This window comes from Chelmon rostratus, chromosome 6 (assembly GCF_017976325.1).
Source record: "Chelmon rostratus isolate fCheRos1 chromosome 6, fCheRos1.pri, whole genome shotgun sequence".
Lineage (NCBI taxonomy): Eukaryota > Metazoa > Chordata > Actinopteri > Chaetodontiformes > Chaetodontidae > Chelmon > Chelmon rostratus.
This window is the reverse complement of record NC_055663.1, coordinates 16113022-16133466: the sequence shown is the minus strand read 5'-3', so window position 1 is coordinate 16133466 and position 20445 is coordinate 16113022. Positions and strand designations below refer to the sequence as shown.

Here is a 20445-nt window from a genome sequence, read left to right as displayed (position 1 = left end):
TGAACTTTATCCAGCAGAAGCCGCTCGGCCTCGTCATGGTTTCTGGTCCTCTCTGTCCTATCTGGATGGCAGTTAGGTTGACGGTTTACATGCCTTGACTTTGGTAGTGTAGGCGGGCTAGAGCTGCTTGGCTGCTTCTCATCCAGTAACGTTTTCGCAGACCAACTTCCCCTCCTCCTCTGTCTTGCCCTCTCTGTCCCCTGGTCCCCGCCTCTGCCTTAATGAAGAGGGTAATCTGCCATGAATAATGAATGGGGATTTGTATGTGTTATGGTGTGAACACTTGTCTGGTTCTCATTATGCGCCTATCAGGCTGGATCATGGGTTCAGGGAGTAGAGCCTGCATCTGCTTTTCTCTCTGCTTTTGTGCCAGGCTTTAACGCAGACCATTCTGAATGGCTTAGTGTGTTGGAACGCCATTTAAAGGCACACCTATAAGCCGTTTGTGTTCCCCGTCTTTGCCTGTTGATCTGTTCGGCTCTCTGTGAGACATCATGCCTGTGGACAGTCATGCTTTAAATTTATTTGGGGGCCATGCCCCCAGCCGTGCTCGGGGTAGGGCATTTTCAATTATTTAAAAGCTGCCATGTCTACACTTGTCGAATCAACCACTCTCAAGTAATTCAGAATGACAGCAGTGTCAAGTGAGATAACAGCTTTTCAATTCTGCGTCGGTGCCACATAGCTGAACAGCAGTTTGGCTTAATGGCATGTATGCTGAAATACACTCCACTTGACTTGTTAAAGTCCATGAGATTACACCAAAGTAGAAAAACATAGTGACTGTTAAGAGGATTGTTTTTGTTATGACTTAGTTCATATTAGTATTTTTTTAAATTAACTGAATCAGGATTTGGCCTATTGGCAAAACCGAACCTCATCAAGTTTAACACAGAAAGTAATGTTAACACAGAACTTTTGATTGATTGATTAATACTTAAAAAAGAAAAAAACATAGTAATCAGATTGATTGATAATAGGACTGCACCTAATGAGTATTTTCATTGCTGATCAATCTGTCGATTATTTCCTTGATTAATTAATTAGTTGTTTAGTCTATGAAATTCCGAAAATGGTGAAAAACATTGATACTGAGCCCAAGATGACGTCCACAAATGTCTTGTTTTTTCCACGACCCAAAGATAAGTGAGTAAAGAAAACAGAAAAAAATCAACATTTAAGAGGCAAGAATCAGATAACTTTGACACTTTTTTTTCTAAAAAATTACTCAAACCGATGAATTGGCTATCAAAATAGTTGGCAATGAATTAAATAGTTAACAACTATTTAATTAATGGATTAACCATTGCAGCGCTAGTTGCAGCTGAAAATGTAGTTACAACCCTAATAAATTGTTTTTTTTTTAAATCAAAGTATTTAGATGATGATGTTCAACAAAAAAGCTGCAACTACTCACTTCTGAAGTTGTTATCAGTATTTTCTTGACATTTGTTTTGACATGATAAATGGATCAAACATACATGTTCTGTTGCTTACTAATTAATTAATCAGACAACCATTTAGAGCAGTAGATTGTTATGTATATTGATCAAATGAGGAACAAACAGGTATGTTAGCTTTTTTTTTTAGCTATTCTCCTGTTTTATGGATTCAACCCCTATCAATGCTGCAGTATGTGTATCAGTAATGCAATGTTCATGTGACTGACCAGCGTCCGTAGTAGTGACTGTTTTCAATCATTGTAAAAAAGACACATTGTTGATCGTGATATTGCCGATGTTCTAAATGATGCTCCACAGAGCCTGTAAAAACCCTGCAAAAAACACTGTCATTGCTTCACACATTCATTTTCAAGGTGTTGTGAGGACGCCGCAACTGTGTGTCTGCTCTTGCTGTAAATACGCAGCGTGGAGTCAGGTCAGTCAGGTCAGAGTGCTGCTGTACACTTAGAAACATGTCATGACCTCATGTACAGTCTCTTTGTTCTTGATGCTCCAGCCCTGTTCTGAGGAAGGGGGTCATGGTGAGTTCCTGATGAAACAGCAGCTGGTTTACATCTTCGTGGTTAATCTGGGGTCAGCTTTTCTTGCTCCTTGACCAACAGATTGGCCTGTCAGCCTTTTTCATGGGAAAAGGTTCCTTTAGAGCTGAAGTGCAGGCTCTTTTACAAACTACGGGTTTAACAGATTTGGATGAGGGTGTTTTATTTATTAATTAGTTTCTACCCCCCTATAAATTGCACCACCAAAGCCTGTTATTGCTTGTGCCTGCTGTGTGAATACGTAATGCACATACTTCTCTCTCTGCACTTTACAATTTCCTTGGCATTTACAGTATTTGCAGCATTTACAATACGACTTTCCAGCCCCTGCTTCCTGAAGCTGTGTTCAAAATTGCCACCAATCTGAGCATCAGCATGGTGCAGTGGAGACAATATCCTGCTAACAAGATGCAGCCCCACAAGTTACCAATGCAAACAGCAGGCTCACAGCTTGTCTAATGAATCTCCCGGTGAATTGACCCTCTTGGCTTGTTGTCATAATGCATTCCAGATGCTTCAGTCTCTGTCCTTCAGCTTCCCAGGTCTACTCTCCCACACAATTACCAATTCAGCAGCAGCTCTTAATAGCTAGTAAAAATTACTTGGGATAATTTAGTCGGTGCTTCAGTGTGGTCTGTTTTCTGTCTTGATGTCATCAGACAATGCGGCAGTAGTGGGAGTCCTGGCATTGCTCTGACACTGACCCAGTGGGACTCCTGTTGGCACTGCGGCCTCCTGTCGCAGCAGTCACTGCTTCACTCTCAGCAGAGGGTCTTAATCACTTGTTCTCAAAGCGATTGGATTTACGAGGGTTCATCTCTTCTATCCCAAGCAAAGTCCTTGAGCAAGTACGCTAGGTAGATGAAGACAAAGAAAAGAGATTTGTCCCTTGTGTCTCTCTGAGTAGGTTCTTCCTTACTTTGCTAAAGTATAATTTCTCTCTTCTGTCTTTATTTTCACAGGCTTTTTCTAATGTTGAGGTGTCTTAACTCAGCTGTCAATCCTTTCTCTTTTTAACAAAGAATTTCAATAAATTGTATCACAGTGTCCCACCACTGACATCAGGGATATTTGTTACTTGTCCTTGTCTGTTGTTGTCACTTAGCACTTTATGTCTATAAGGGGAGGTGAGGACACCTTTCTGTATGCTGGTGCCACAGGATGGAATGGAAGGAGGAGCCAAATAAGTCAAAGGCTAAACACCGACTACCAGATAGTATATCTTAATAGAATGAGGAAAATTGCTACTGTCCTGTGATCATGTATGTCAAAAATTGTCAAATTTCAAGAGCCAAGAAACTCACTTCAAACTTTGTGTTAAAGATTTTGCAACTTTCGCTTAAGAAACAAAGCAGAACACTGAATCATCATATTTACAGCGTTTGCATGCATGGTTTCAATTGAACAGTGATTTAGATTTTACTTGTTAATCCATCGATGCTTGCATTATCTTTGTTTTGTGTTGTCTATAATACTCTTGACTTTACTAATACTTTTACCTGCATCTTGAACAAATTTTAAAGTAACAAATTTTAGTCTGTATGAAGATAATTCCATACTAATAAACTGCTGTTGTGATATTGTGATTGAAGTTAGATTAATTATATAGTGTCACGGCTATCTTCCTCAGTTTGTTTAATGTAAAAACTAGAAAATTATCTGGTTAAGGTGCAGTTTATGCATCAGTTTAGGAGTAGGAGTATTGCTTGCCAGCATTCTTCACATACTCCCTCAGAGATAAGAATACAGGTCATGTTTATGGTCAGAAGACTGGAAATGGGGCATCTGACGTCTCGTACAGATGACTCATTCTACGTCTATTGGTTGGTCTTGATCTCGATAAAGAGAGGCGGCCATTTTTTCCGGGTCACCTACTGGTGAACTGTGACCAGCGCTAATGACTTACTTACATCTTGGTATTAAAGTCAGGACCTGCTGATTTTAATGCGTTTTTAAGGGCAAGTTTATTAATGAAAAGGAATGGCTTTACTGATAAACTACTTTGATCCAGTTGTCTGGAGGTTTGTTGCAGAGTAATTTGCCGCTCATGCAGTATATTTGTGCGTGACAGTGTTTTCTTGTAGTTCTGCGCAAAGTCAACTAGAACGGGTCCTTTCAGTGAGGCATGCAATCGTCTGATCTCCTGAACATACAGCTGTAAGAGCTGATAAAGGCGGCCCCCTCATAAGGGAGGGCACTGATTGAATCAGCCTGTTATAGTTGCCCTACAAAAGAAGGCACTTAGATCTCTGTCACCAAAGGACAAATTACTCCACAGCTCCCCTCTAGAGGGAATGTTCCATGCTTTTAATTATCCTTCTACTTTTTTTGGACACAGACCCGTCAGGAAATCAGTTGCAAAAATGTAGAAGGGTTCCTTTAAGCCCGATATAATTAATTTCCCCTCTAAATAGATTAGCAAGCCAGTCTCAGCGAGTATTTCAATCCATTTAGCAGTGCCATTTGCAGAAATTACTTTTAATTACACAATAACGGCACTGATCTCGTATTGCTTACAGCTGCCAGAGGTTGAACCTCTGAGTGTGCTGTTCGTGCACTTCTATAAAGGGCCAGAGAAGTGCTCTGAACCAGACAGAGCTGCTCTCTTCAGATCAGAGGTCTGGTAATGGTGATACAGTGAGGAGTAAAGTTATCCAGCTCTGCTTGCTACTTCCCTCTTTGTGTGGTGTTTCCATTGTGCAGTAGAGGGTCATATACTTGCTTGATATGTGACCTGTGTTTGCATCATCAGTCAAGCAGAGACTGCAAACTGGACAGAATTATAGTTTTGTTTCTTTGTCACGTCCTGCCCTCTCATGTCCTCACTTACATTATTATCTTTAAAATGAGCCATTAGTTACTCGCCTTTTAAAGAGAATCCACAGATCTTTTCAGAAGAACTTTTCCTTCTGTAAAAAAAAGTCGCCACTCAGTGACCCCTTCATGCCTGTATTATTCTCAGAGTCTACACCTTGATCTGCATTGGCTTGGATTGTACTTCATTTGTACTTCGCTTTGGACAAAAGCAGTTGCCAAATGAACAAATGTGAAGGCAAACATGCATTCTTATCCAGGTAAATTTGTCACCTGGCCACATGCTTTTTGTAATTTGCAACTGACTCTTTAGATATCACTCAAAGGATTACTTGTGTTGAAAATAACTCCAGTAGACGTTTGTCTGAAGTGACATACACAGAATTTATATTCTGTATGGTTAAAGTGAAAAAGCTCTGGTATACTGATCATAACATGTTCAGTAGAAATACACCATGTGCCATTTATTGGTTATAAAAAAGCTTTCTCAAAAGTTCTTTTAAAAAACAGCAAAATGGACGAGATGTCTAACAGAGTGAAGATAAACTTCGGTGTAACACCGTTCATTGAACCTCTTCAGTAGCGACACAATGGTCACTTGCTCTTTGTGACACCCTTTCTCCGTGGCTGCAGCAGACACAAGCTGCTCTTCCTCTCTTAAGTGCTTCCTCTGAACTGTCCTGTCCGTCTCCCTTGTCCTGGTGTACGCCACAACATATCTGGGGCTGCGTTGTCATGAAATGGCCCCTTGGGAATCAACCTCAGACAGTCGGACAACAATAGAGGGGGATTCTTTCAGAGACTGTGGCGTATGCGAAGGGGAAGGTAGGACAAGTTCAAGCAGGGTTCACTCGTTCGCTTATGATGTGGTTTTCGGGTTAACTGTCTGCACTGTGTTTGACCTCGAGCATTTACTCTGTCGGGGTTTTGTGGTCTCAGGACTGTGTTTTTGCTTGTGACTGCTACATCAACAAATTATTTCAACACTGCTAACTGACAGACCTTTTCATTTATAATAATGTTTTTATAGAAAATCAGTACAAGTTCATATAGTTGTGGTGGCAAAAACACATGAAAAGTCAAAGTTACAAATGTAACCCCAGTTCTCAGATAGCATGAGGGAGGTTGTTCTTCACCTTTTATTTTTGTTTTCTCTTTACGTCTGTTCACTCTCCTTTAGCTCTGTTTTGGTCTCCACCAACCACTAAGGGAAATATCTTGCTCCTTATCTATCTTAAAAGCTTATACATAGCAATTGTAGGAAATATTGATTAGAGCAACTTGAAACATCTTGAGGCTATTTGAGCCACGAGTCATTTTAAGACTGACCGGCCGATTGTTTAAGCATACCCTTTTATAGATAGAAAACATGGGCAAACCACACCGTTAAAATATACTCTACCACAATTATCTAGCCCTCAGAGGAATAAAGCATTGTAAACCAATAGGTTTGTACTGACAGATGATTAATGTTTTCCTGAAATTGTAAAAGGAAAGCTTTGTGTGGTTGCAAACCCTCCTGAATCCCTTAAATGATACTCAATTAGGGGCTGTATTGTTTTTCTTCGTCAGCTGTGGTCGTTAAGTATGACAGTGGTGATCTGACTCCAGAGAATAATTGTGTAGATATCCTCCTCTGTGAAAATCCCTCAAAGCTTTTGTTTTGGTTCAGGCTTTGGCCTTTGTGTCTCTCTCCCTGTAAATCACAGTTAAACTCGCCCAAGGCTCTGTGGGGAGGAAAAAAGGGGGGAACTGTACCGGCACGGAGCAGCACTCCATTTATCCTGTAATGACGGTGAAAAGGAGAGAGAACGGCCCCAACTGGTCCATGTACAGTACGCAGAGCAGAGCCTCTTGTGGTTTTACGAACAGATTTAACTACAATATGGCTCTCTGTTGCCGCGGCGATGGGTTGCTATTAACGTGTCGTTTTTCCCGAGGGAGAGGAAGTCTCTCAACCTCCTGTACCTGCCCACTGAGGTGAGGTTATACTAGGTCACATGTACTACAGGGTACGTACCACCTAGTACACTTATTATCAGTACAATTTAATGACATCTTGCTCTATCTGGATTGGGTTAGTTTTATGCCGCAGTGCCATAATTATAATTATTACCTCCAGCATCTGTGGTTTTAATCCAGTATGAATCTGCCTCTCCTTCTGCAAAGTGAGAATACAGCGCTGATTTCCTCATGAGGTCAAAAACAATAGCAGAACTGACTTTGGCTTAACATAATAATGCATTATGTTTTTGTTGACTTGCAGACTGGAAATGAGACTGTGACTTTTTCATTTTTGCTTTTGGTCTGAGAGCTTGTACAAAAATGATTAGGGGGAAGATGGAATCAGAAAAGGGAGGGTTGTGTATTTTATCTTTTTGCTGATTAGTATTTTATTTCTTCGTGAATTTAAATGATAAGTAATATCACTATCGACACTAATTCACACCTTCACATAAAGGGAAAAAGTCAGAGTTTTTCTTAGTTTTTTTTTGGGGGGGGGGGGCGGTTTCTGTGTCAAGTGGAAGATCCAAAGAAAATATTAACTCTGGAGAGGGTCTTACTCTTTTAAAAAGTGAAACATAATGTTTTTAGCCCCCCTTCCCACAATCATTTTGTACAGCCCCTTAGAGCAGTAAGTTATATATAATTGCACATCACTGAGAGAAAGAAATATTAGAGGAATGTTAGACCTCCCTCAATAAAATAAATTAAGTTCCTTGGTCTGTTATTTTTTCCTCATCTGCCACATTACAGGGGCAAAAGTCCTGTATCAGAGCTTCAGTCACATCAAGTTTCCATCAGCTCCCTGCTTCTGTTTATGCTGGCATGCAATTAAGGCAAGTTGTTCAAGCTGGGCCAGCAGTAAAAGCCTCCAGGCTGCTGCAAATCTGAGATACACATGGGCCTTAAAGTAGTGATTAGGAGGGTTGATGATTTAACCCTTGGCTTCAGTCTGGAGGTGTTAATGTGGTTGGAACAAATCATTCACATACTGTAGGAGAAATATGAGGGATTTTCTCTTCCTTCCTTCTTTATCTCTCTCTGATGAGGAGCTGACAGGATTTAGAAGTTGCAGTTGCACACACACAGAAACACAGAGACATTGATTTCTTTTCATTTGCTTTTGTTTGTTTGTTAGTTTGTTTTTTTTTCTGGGTGTATTGAATACTGCATGAGGCCCGGATCCTTAGTTGTGCTGTAGATATCCTGTCTTAGGTATATTTCCCTACAAAAGTCTAAGCCCAGTAACGATCTGAGTAGTCAAACAGATTGAAATGACCTAAGGCGTTTCCATCCAACTGGACCGTCCTGGTGTCTTGGAGGTCTAAGATGCTGACCGTGTAGTTGCATCATCTTCAATTCGAGTCCGAGCGGGACCTTTGTTTCATGTTACCCAACTCGCCCTTCTCCTTTCCTATCTGCTGCACTGTCTACTGCAGGCAGAAATGCTATAAAAATGCTTAAAAATGGTAGACAATGTGTCATTTAGGACAATTTCTGCATGGATTTCAGCAACATTAAAACACACAAAATCTTTCTGGGTTGTGAAGTTGTCATGAGAATCAAGACAACTCAGTGAGCCTTGTCAGCAGTGACAGATTGTGCTAATGTGTCTGATTAAGACAGAATATCTACAGTATATCTGTGGTGTATATCACATCTTATGACTACAGATAAAAGGTCTTCAAAATGCTTTAATTTGCATATTCAAGTTAATTTTTTCATTTTCTGTCTTTAATAGCTTATAATGGCTTTTATCAGTCATAATGTTCTGTATGATAGCCTCATCATATTCAACATGGTTGAATTAATTCATGAATTACACCCTGCGTCTCCCTCTCTGTCTGTGTCTGTCCAGATGCGAAGGAGAGGACGACCAGAAGTTTCTCCGCCAGCGGGGTCTTCAACTATACCTCTCTCCACCTCAGTAAAGAAGACAACATGCTGTATGTTGGCGCCCGGGAGATTCTCTTTGCTCTCAACCTCACTGATATCAGTGCAGTCAAGCTACAAAGAAATGTAAGAGCCGAGCGTCTGTATACTGTATCAATATGAATGTAGTTATAATAGGATCCCAAAGGTACAATATGAATGTGGTTGTAAATATGATACGATCCCAGAAGTCCAATGCGAATATAACCCACCTCACTGTATTATACCTCCAGTATGAGTCTGACAGTGTTTCTCTCCTGCAGCTCACATGGAAAACTCCAGAGAGGAAGAGAGACGAGTGCAGTTTCAAAGGCAAAGACCTGCAGGCAAGTGAACTGCTCAAGAAACTAAACTCAGATGGCTCAAACTGTATTTACATGACTGAAGGTTAGCCTCGTTGGTCAAGTTGTTGCATGGCACTTTGGAAACAGACCCAGGGCAGAACCCTGTGAATTTCCTGTCAAGTTGTAACTTTCCATTCCGACAATGGATTTTTCCCTCCCTCAAACTTTTCCTCTAGTATGCTCCACTATCACTTTTAATATGTAAACATACAGACCTTGTTAGGGAGGAACTCATTAGCAGAAGGAATCAGTGTGTGTTCTGAATATTAAAAACATGTCAGAATTGCTGAATGATATAATAAATGGCACATAAAGTGGAAACTGGATTTTAATAATACAATTTGCAATACAGGCTCTCACACACACATTGACACTCTGTTGTTTGTGTAAACTACATCGCTGGACTGTGGTGAAGTCTGCATATCAGTTATGTTTTCCTTACATTTTCATGAAATTATTTTCTGTGTTTCTAATACAGACGGATTGCTTCAACTACATCAAGATCTTGCTACGCATGAACAGCACTCATCTGTATGTGTGTGGAACCTACGCCTTCAGTCCCACCTGTGCTTTCATAGTAAGTTGTTTTAGGAAGTAGTCACACCTGTTGCAGTGACCTGCTGTGGGCAGCTCGACTCCACCTGTGCATGTCTTGTTTTGTTGGGATCTTTTGTTTTGTTTCTAAGAGAAACTGCTTACCCCTGATGCAGGGCTTTATACATCGCTTTTATTTATTAGATTCTAGAGGAAGAGCATCTAAAATCTGATGCCTGCTGCTTCCTGCCTCTCAGCTCACTTAGCAGTCTTGCTGAGGCCCATGTCCAGCTAGATACAATATACTGCATGTGCATTATTTTATTATCTCCTGTGCCAAAGGGAAATGGATCAAAATATTTAATGCATGTAATCAGATTATATAAGAATCGACCCAGATTGCAGTCCTTTTCTACAGATCTTTTATAGAACAATTCACAACAAACACACAGAGATGGTCTGTGCTTTACCCAAAGACAGACTGACTGACTGCCTCTTCACTGTGGGACAGACAGACGGTGTTGACTGCCAGACCAGGTTACAGCTCTTATTTTTCATTTGATGTGTGTTTGTGTTCTCCAGAAAACTGCAGACTTCTCCCTCGTCAAGAGTGAAACTGGTGAGATCGTTACCGAGGATGGACGAAGCCGCTGCCCCTTCAACCCTGAATACAAATCTACTGCCATCATGGCTGGTACGTCCCACAATGGCTGTCAGCTGTCGATAAAGTCCAGCTCTGTTTACTTTTTTTGATTTACAGAAGCCACCGTGGGAGTGAAGTAACTAGACACAGGTGGTTGATATGGAGACAAATTGGGGCATAACCTCTGGATTTCATTACTGTGTGTGACGCAGAAGCCCATTCCCTCGTGGTAAACACTGTGATTATGCTGGTCTTCTTCGTTGCGTTGCAGATGGAGAGCTGTATGCTGGTACAGTCAGTAATTTCCAAGGAAATGAACCCATCATTTATAAGAGTCTGAGCCAAGGAACTGCTCTAAAAACAGAAAACTCACTCAACTGGCTTCAAGGTACAAATCTTTGGCTGCAAGTCATGCTATTTTCATATGATAAAAATTATATATGTTATCAAAACTGCCAGATATGTTTTCTGAGAACTCTGGAAATTGACACCATTAAGATTACTGTATGTAGATGAAAATGTTTACGAATATGTCCCAGATGGAATAAAACTTTCCATTTAGTGTGTTGATGTCAGAGGGAGTAGGGACGTCTGTCCCTTGATGCCTGAATTTCACACACTCTAGGCTGACAGTATTGTTCACGTTCTGTTTCTTTCAGACCCGGCCTTTGTCGGCTCTGCCTACATACAGGAGAGCCTACCCAAGGGCAACCTCGTGGGCGATGACGATAAGATTTACTTCTTCTTCAGTGAAGCAGGAAAGGAGTTTGATTTCTTTGACAACACCATTGTGTCACGCATTGCTCGTGTGTGTAAGGTGAGTGCTGCTCAAAGGCAGATAGTCCATCTAAATGGGCCTTTTTCCCCTTGAACAACAATCTCCTGACACCTCCTCCCATCGCTATAGGAATCTATCAGACCATTGTGCATTTTGAGTGTGTTAGTGCTCAGTATATGCTCCTACACAGACATATATGTAGACTTCTGAAAGCTTCTGACAACATGAATATGATGTGTAGCTCACAGCCTTTCTGGGCATTGACGCAGGTTCTCTTGTTACAGAAAAACATTCCTCTTGCGTGCTTCCCTCTGTTTGATTCTTTTTCTCCAGATTCTCTCCTCCCGCAATTCTTATCATGTTTCTCCAAATATTTGTGTTCAGACAGGACTCAGTAGCCAACTGAAAATGGCTTAGGATGACTGTAGCACAAGATCCATGTACAGAAATGGATTATCACCTGCTGAAATACTTAAACCCAGGGCTTTTAAAGTAAAACGCAGACCTCACAGGGCATTTGTTCATACTTTTTAGGGTCTTTTCAGTTCTGTAAACATTCTGACATCACAAACCAGTTCTCCAGATCAGACTGCTGCTTGTCTCTGTGAAAACAATCATGTTTATCACAGTCCATAATGAAAAACACTAGCTGACAGTGTGACGTTAAGAGAAAATATGAATGGTTAGAGCCTTTGTTTGAGGACAACACGGACGTATTGTGTATTTCAAACTTGTCCCGTGACAACATTATTTATTTTTACATGTATTTTTTAATTATTGTTGCTCACAACTTTTAGGAATCTATGTGTAAAAGCCAGTGTATTTTTTATTTTCAGGCCATCTCCAGGTATGTGTCTGATAGTTATCTGCTTTCATATAAAGACAAACACCACCTGCAGTGTGTGCATCACATATAAACCCTGAGGTGGAAGCCCAGCTGTGAATCACAGGTCTGTTTCAGTCAGACACTACTCGTGGGGTTATATTTTCTTCATCTTCATGCAGCTATCCACTCAGTTTTTCCATACATCCCATTGAAAAAAAATCATTCAAGTTAACTGAGTTGTATAAATATTGACTCTTAGCATGTTGATGATGAGTTTTGTCACGTATGCTTAAAATATGGGCCTAAGTATCTCAAGTTACCCATAAGGAAATTAATAATAATGTGTCACTTTATGGGAGTGTACTTCCCAAACAAATGTAAAAAGGATTTAAAATTGTAAAACATAAGAAAGCTTTAAAATGAGGTAAAGGCTTAGAAGATAGATGGTGTCACTTCCTTTAAATTATACCACATAGTGATCCCTGTTCAAATATATTTTGACTTTAAATTTGATCCCATCCCCGTCTCTCTTATCCCTTGTTTTGAATTCCTATGTTGGCTGCAGTCCCTGTCTTTGTTGTTTATTCAGGTGTTTAGTACACAGGTTCCACTTCATCGAGGCTGACTATGGAATGATAAACAATGTTTTTGCTCGAAACAAACAAAACGAAGCATGCTCTCATTTGCAGGATTGTTTAGTTTCCCAGAAAGAAGCCATTACTGCCTACATGTTCATGGCTTGTTGAACAGCCTTTTGAACAAGGGACGCTTTTACAAGGGATTAATGAACGGGATGCATTTGCTTCAATTATTCAGAAGTCAGTTTAAGAACAGAGTGGCATTAAATTATAAAACCAGGCTCAGCCAGGACGACAAGAGAATATACTGTATGTAGCTCATTATCTGCCTGGCTTCCTACAATAAGCAATTGCTTCGGAAGCTCAGTATTGGTCATGTGTCATTTCCCCTCCCATCCAACACTGACATTTCCTCTGATTAATGTTACATTAAAGTGGACTCAATTGAAACTTCACATTAAGGGCTTTTATGAAGTTTAGATCTTTTAGTATTTCTCTTTGGTCCTCTGCTCTGCACATTTTTAAAACTATTTATTCCCTCCAACAGCCAACTCATCTTGTTAAATCTATGCCTGCGAGAAAATTGGAATAATTGTTGCCATGAACCGAATGGAAACAGACAGTGTGTCTGGTGCAGGAGCTCATCCTCCCCTTAAATTCCAGGTGTTTTCACAGAGCTAAAATAGCCTTTTAGTTTGTGTAGGTAAAACATCTGTTCTCACCTTCCTGTGGCCTTAAACTCCCTGTGGAATAAAGTCTGTGTTACAGTCATACATCACCTACTGTAAATCACTTTCACATTGAGGTTTAAAGATGTAGTTGCTCTCCAATTTGCACAGACATCCTTTTGTACAACCAGTGTAACAAAATTAGTCTGCATGACAAGGAGGTCCCATGTCACACATCACTTTGAAGGCTAGTGCCAAAGGCGGCGAATCACAGCAGTAGTGTCAGTGAAGAAGGATTGTCAAGGAGCAATGCCTCTTTTTCTTTCATCTAAAAGCCCTCCTCAAAGGCCCACATGTTTTTTTTTTTTTTTTTTTTTTTTTTTTTTTTTTTAAATCTAAGCCAGTTGTGATGATGTATATTGTTTTCATGACCTAGAAGTCTGCTGCCTCTGGGTAAATCTGTGTCACAGGCACAATTGATTTGGCTCATTATGGTTTTACTATGTGAGGTTAATGGTTTTCAATTACATCAATTCAAACAGCTTCACCTTTGGACACAGCGCTTTCTTTCTGTTTCTGTTTTTACTCATGAAGAAGGAAGATAAAAATGACAGAATTAATTTCCTAATATAATATTATGCAATATGTACTGTATACTATGGTGTGTAAGGTATGCCATGGAACATACCATATGGTGCACATTATTATTTCATTTCTTTTACATCTGTCAGATCAAATCAAACATTTTTTTTCTCCCAGAGGCATTGTCAACAGCCACCACCTCTGACAGGTGTCAGTCTTGTATTCTTGCACCCTCTACTGGTCACATGCTAAACAGCTCCACACCTGAAATATTTGTGTTGCAGGGCGACTTAGGAGGCGAGCGAGTTCTGCAGAAGAAATGGACGACCTTCCTGAAGGCTCAGCTCTTGTGCTCGCTGCCTGATGATGGCTTCCCCTTCAACATAATCCAAGACATGTTTGTGCTGACGCCCAGCCCCGAGGACTGGAAGAACACTGTTTTTTATGGAGTATTTACATCTCAATGGTGAGGAGCAACTTTCACTGCTTTGATCAACATGTCACCAAACTAATGCAGCGATACCTTCAGTTACTGTATGTTGAGTTAACATGGCTCAGGAGTAAACATGTCTCTTTGTTTGAGGTATGCTATAAAAATGTCCTGACTGAAACCAAAGTGCAGGTGGGGCCGTTGCTATCTTTGAGGACACAGAGATATTTTTAGGAACTTTGGTGGGCTTACAATGTACAGTTACACACTTTGCGCATGTTGGGTTTTTTTAGGGCTGATTCTGATTCTGACTGGTTATCTTCAAATGTTACTGTTTGTATGCATAAAATAAAACAAAACAGCTACAGAGAGATGATAAAATTATCATAAATTATCAGATGAAATGTAGAATTTTGTGATTCTGTGTTTACAACTCAAAATTTCTGGAGTGGATTTTTGGATTCATTTAAATCTAAATTGTATATGTTTATTGTGACAAGGGCCATATACAAAAAACAGTCATAGAAAACAGATGTTTTGTCGCAGATTTAGCTACTAGTTTCTAAAATCATTTAGTCTCAGTACAGAGATGTTTAGGCTTTCAGTGTTCCTCTGTAAGGTCACACTTAGCTTTCTATAAGGTTATACAGAATGAAGCAAATAATCACTCAGTATTGTTTACATGCTTATTCTTTCACAAAAGGTATAAAGGTGCTTCAGGAAGCTCTGCAGTGTGTTCCTTCACTATGGACCAGGTGGAAAAGGCGTTCACCGGGCGATACCGTGAGGTCAATCGGGAGACTCAGCAGTGGTACACATACAACCATCCGGTCCCAGAGCCTCGGCCTGGAGTGGTGAGTACCTGCCTGCTGTCCTCTGCTGGAGAACCTGTAGAACTCACATCAGTACTCAGCAGCATATTTTGTCAACTGAGTGAAGGAGTTTCATAAATTCCTGTCTGCTCATCAGTCACGTCTTCGATCTTGACTGATGATACGTGTCGAGCTGGCGTCACTCCCAACCTCTCCAACTAAACACGATTCTTATCAAATTTACGTTGCTTTCATTTCCTAGTAGCCAAAAAAAAATCATAAATAGCACGGGGGTGCTGTACAGCTCCAGTTGGTGTCATTATCAAATGTGAGTGAAAGTCTGTGAATGTGTTGCCTCCGCAGTGTATCACAAATGCTGCCAGGGAACAGGGCATCTCCTCCTCACTGCACATGCCAGACAAGGTGTTGAATTTTGTCAAGGACCACTTCCTGATGGACAGCGTTATCCGCAGCCAGCCTCTCCTGCTAAAACGTAATGTTCGCTACACGCAGATCGCTGTCCATCGAATCCAGGCGGCAAAAAAGGCATATAATGTGCTCTTCATTGCCACAGGTAACAAATCCCACAATCACACACTCGTCAACTCCTTTGTAGCATCCTGTGTTTTTGATTAGTAGCATTTGTCAACAGTTACAAAGAGTGTAATCTCTTCTAGATGACGGGAGACTTCATAAAGCCATTAATGTCAATAACAAGATGCACATCATTGAGGAGATGGTGCTCTTCCGTGATTCCCAACCTGTGCAACACATCGAGCTGGACACTGAGAAGGTACAGTCTAATGCTGCAAGGGAAAACCAGCCAAGCTTGTTTTACAGTGCTTTCTCATGGTGCGAACTAATAGCAAGCTCAGTAAATGCATTTATTGGCAGTTTAGAGATTCCATGAGCCATGAAGAGTCACAGCCTAAAGCAGACCTCATGTTCAATGAGCTAATTACATACAACTGTCTCTCAGGGGATCTCCAAACAGCCGGGGTTTTAACAGCTGGAATTGTGACACCTCCTAAATCCTGGCTTGTCTTTGATACTTATGTTCATACATTTGGCAAAAAAAAAAAATCCTAACTGATTGCACTGGTGTTAAGAAATGCTAAGTGTGTTCAGGTTCAGACAAGGAAGATTCTGGATGAAATTAACAACCCAGTAACTGTATTTGGGACATTTCCCTGCTTTGTCATCTCTCCTCCACAGGGTCAGCTTTATGTTTCCTCTTTCTCTGAACTGGTGGAGGTCCCAGTAGCTAACTGCACTAATTACCAGAGCTGCGGAGAGTGCATCCTCTCCAGAGATCCTTACTGTGCCTGGAACGGGAGGCAGTGTGTGGATATTAGACAAGCTTCGCCAAGCAAGTATGCATCCCCCTGCACAATCAGCTGCAGACAGTTTCTGTAATGTGTGTATATATGAGATGGTAAGAGCCTGCATTTGAAAATCTGATTAAATCTATGTGTTTCAGTGCCTGGCAGCAGGATGTAGATGAAGCAGACACATCAGCTATTTGCAACAAGACAGCGCCAAGCCCACGGTTTGATAAACCTCCACCTACACGTACGTTAACTCCTCTTCTCTGGACTGTCATAGATTTACAGCACAGCACTCTGCACTGGATTTTTCCATGCTTTCCTTTCAATTTGAATTTTGATCACAAATGCATTCATTGTGTCAAACCATTATTATTGTGAAGGTGGTACAGCTTATTTCATGCAATATCTCACTCAATCTGTATCTCTGCTCTGCCTTTCCACAGGAATGTCTTCGTGCCAGGTGATCATTATCCCAGCCAACACGTTCAAAGTACTGCCTTGCAAGCTGCGCTCTAATTTGGCTGAAAGGAGTTGGGAGTTCAGTGAAAGCGCAGGTCACTTCCATTACCCCAGCCCAGAGGGGGGGCTGGTAGTGGTAGCTCAGGCTGACAGGCAGGAAACCTACGAGTGCTGGTCAGTGGAGGAAGGCTTCAGACAGCTGCTGGCAAACTACTGCGTGAGGGGCGAGGCCAAGCAGGAGAGCACCACCCTGACAGGCCGTTCACGTACCCCACAGATCCCCCAGGAGGAGTTTATCATCCTGCCAGGAGAAGCCCGCTCACCGCAGATCAACACTAAGACCTACTGGAACGAGCTGATAGTGGTGTGTGCACTCCTGGCGTTTTCCCTCGTGGTCTTCTCTCTATTTGTGGTCTACAGGAACCGCGACCACATGAAGTCCATGCTCAAGGAGGGCGAGTGCCCCAACATGCAGCAGAAGAAGCCCAGAATAGTGGGGAAACCGGCTGAGAACTTGCCACTGAACGGCAACACAGTCACAGCATCTGTGTCAGATCACAAGGGCTACCAGACCCTTAACGACAACTACATCTGCAGCACTCCGCCGCGCGAGTGCTCGTCGCCCGACAACAGCAAGAGCTTCTCAGAGTCGGAGAAGAGGCCTCTGAACTTGAGAGAGAGCCATGTAGAGATTTCACCCACATGCCCGCGGCCACGAGTCAGACTGGGCTCTGAGATTAAAGACTCGATAGTGTGAGGCTGGCTTCGTGTTATGTGTAGTGACTCATTTTAGACTGAAAGGAAAGAGTGCACTTGCTGAGAAAGACAAAAACTCTATTAGAAGGAAAACTAAGGGTCATGAGACTCTTCATGGAGAGACATTTCATTACACAGATTTGCACTTTGTCTTTTGTTGTTCTGTCCCTGTGGTCCATGTGCATTTCACTCTATTTTGCCCTCACTTCCCCCATGTTCAAGTGCATTTGAAGCACACTGAAGAAGTTCCACTTTGCCTTCAGACTTTTGACGCTTTCACATACGGCTCACAGGAATGTAACAAGCATAGAGGTGGTATCACAACTATGATTCAGTGATTGGATTTCATAGCATTGCCACTCAGTCCGTCCATAAAAGCTACTGGTAATGCTTTGAAAGACAGAGTGCTATTCCAACATGTTCCCACCAACGTCTGACACAGTGTTTGCCATTTTATTTTCGTTCTGTTATCTGGTTACGAGCCTTCCATTCGCTGAGGCTATGCACTATGTACTGTTCAGTAGCAAAGTAAACACTCTCACCAGAATATACACTAACAATCCAGTGGCAGGCAGGAAAGAAAAAAAAAATGTCTGTCATATACTTTTTAGATAGCCAGTGTGCATTCACAGAGGTATGCTCATTGTTTAGGCTTCAACACAGCAACATAGCAAGAATTCGGAGAAGAGATATAGTACAAGATTGAAAAGTGAAAGAAACAAGGAGTCACCTCAGTGAAAATGTTGTAGAAACTGTTACCACCTCAATCACTACACACCAAAAAAATGATTATATAATCATGAATGAAGACACATTATGCTTTTTTTTTAAAGTATTGGTATTATTAGTCGATACAAATATTCCTCTGTGGAAGCCTGACTTTCGATCAGGTTTTCTGTCACCAAATGTGATAAAGGGAAAAATCTCATTCCAGGTATTATCATGCTGTTCTTCATGAGATAGGCAGTCTATGCAAAGCAAATAATGTGAAGTGGGGTAAACACCAAGAAAACCTCACCTCGAGACTGAGTAAGCACAAAGGTGTTGGCGCTGTTAATTACTTTAGGATCAGTGGCACTGCAAACACACCCACGTACACACATGCACTCGCTCTCATTACACTAACTCTAAGTATGCAAGAGATTTTAGCCATTTTGGTGTATTTCTGGGGAGGAAGATTGGCCAAATGTTTCTTCTACAGACTGGCATTTCACATAATCATTCTATAATGTTTTAGATATCTATCACTAATCTCAACAGGAAATAATAATAAATACTGAAATACACCTATTCATAATCTGATTTTAATAACACACATCTGTATAGTCTCAACTTTGATATACATATTAATTAATGACAGTTAATGAATGGGAGAAAATATCCTCTGCTTGCTTAAATGGTTTTAAAGGCAACCATAAAGGCAATAATTTTCATTCTCATCCAGTAATAAACAATGTGGAACTGTGCATTTTAATTATCTTAATTATCTATTAGCCATCTCTTTATTCAGAAATAATAAATTATAGTCCATATGATCCACCACATTTACGAGTCACATGTTGGAGTAACTTGAAAGCATTTTTCCATGTCATACAATATCGTTTAAGTCTTACTTGGGTTTGGCTCGAGTGTTGAAATGAGGCCAGCAAAACTAAAAAATCAAAAAAATGCAGGAAGGCATACTGCTTGACTCAGAATGCATAGGATTTGCACATCATGTTGAAAAGCCTTAGTACAATGCAGGTTATGGGTTTGGTTACAAATCCGTCTTGGGGAAAACGGATAATGCCTTCTGAAACAATTACCAAGAGATGTGCCTCTTGGGATAATAAACTAACCAGGTAGTAGTGCTGTAGAGTCAAATGGTACACTATGGGTGTGACAGGACTGGCCATGCTCAGAAACGAGTGAAAACATGGAGTACATGTAATTTAATACTGTCAGCATTGTACAGTACGTGCTCATGAGGTGTTTTTGTTTTTTGTTTTGTTATGGTGGCTTCAACCTCAGTCAGGGACTAAATTTTATTCTAAAACTGTAGCACATAAATAACCACTGGCTGATTTTAAAATATTGAATTATAGATGCGCATTAGTATTACGTTACATTTCTTGTAAATGGCACTGCAAAAATGACTCTGTGAATTTTCAAAAACTGGCCGGCTATAATCAATCATGCAGAATGAAAGATTCATGCTTTGACTGTTATTAAAGACCCAAATGGCAGCTTTTGGTGAAGTGGCCATCATCGGAACAATATTAAATTAGCTGAGTGCAGAACAAATATAAAGTGGCAGTGATTTAGTCAAATATGTGCAGGTACTGATCATGCTTTCATTTGAATACAAGCCTAAACTAATAATGCCACAGCGAAAGTATCGTCGTCTGTTCTCTTAATAAACCACTGTAGTCTGGCCTTCTATTTGTGACAGTACAAGTTGCCCAGACTCATTTCAACATGTATTCTAAGTAAAAAAAAAAAAAGAGTTTTTTATGTAAACTTGTTTTGTAAATTCAGCTGCCAATGTAAAAAATCTTGTGAATTGTATTTTTTTGTATTATACATCACTACTGTTTGTTTTTTCTTTTTTGTATTGTATATAAAAAGCACTTTATTTTAATTTTTCAAATAAAGATCAAATGGATAATTTTTTATTTGAATGCCTCATGATTTTATTACGTCAAACCTCTCCTCCTGTTTTCTGTGTTTTAACGCAGATGAATGTAACTGCTCAGCCACAATATTCAGATTTTGAGGGTTTTAATAGCATTCTTTTTACTGTTTTAATCTGTAAGGGTGGAGTCAGAAACACACTCTGCAAACCAAGGGGAACAAAGAGGAGTGTCTGTGATAAAACTCTCACATGCACTCACACACCTCAAAGGCAAACATAGACAAGCGCTTGCGTATGTGTTGTACTTCTATTCTATTACAGCTCCACTGAACACATGGATG

General features: G+C 40.6%; 1 protein-coding gene across 1 annotated transcript in view; it reads left to right on the top strand.

Moving 5' to 3' along the window:
* Nucleotides 1–20131, top strand: part of sema4ba (sema domain, immunoglobulin domain (Ig), transmembrane domain (TM) and short cytoplasmic domain, (semaphorin) 4Ba) — a 40690-nt gene extending 20559 nt beyond the window's left edge. Inside the window, exons 3-15 of the mRNA XM_041939732.1 lie at nucleotides 8679–8839; nucleotides 9016–9078; nucleotides 9575–9673; nucleotides 10213–10324; nucleotides 10545–10661; nucleotides 10933–11090; nucleotides 13990–14171; nucleotides 14839–14989; nucleotides 15311–15521; nucleotides 15625–15740; nucleotides 16163–16320; nucleotides 16428–16519; nucleotides 16719–20131. Of these exons, the coding sequence (XP_041795666.1) occupies nucleotides 8679–8839; nucleotides 9016–9078; nucleotides 9575–9673; nucleotides 10213–10324; nucleotides 10545–10661; nucleotides 10933–11090; nucleotides 13990–14171; nucleotides 14839–14989; nucleotides 15311–15521; nucleotides 15625–15740; nucleotides 16163–16320; nucleotides 16428–16519; nucleotides 16719–17491 (2393 nt within the window). The 3' untranslated portion in view covers nucleotides 17492–20131. The remainder of the gene's footprint in view (nucleotides 1–8678; nucleotides 8840–9015; nucleotides 9079–9574; nucleotides 9674–10212; nucleotides 10325–10544; nucleotides 10662–10932; nucleotides 11091–13989; nucleotides 14172–14838; nucleotides 14990–15310; nucleotides 15522–15624; nucleotides 15741–16162; nucleotides 16321–16427; nucleotides 16520–16718) is intronic.
* The last annotated feature ends 314 nt before the right edge of the window (nucleotides 20132–20445 follow it).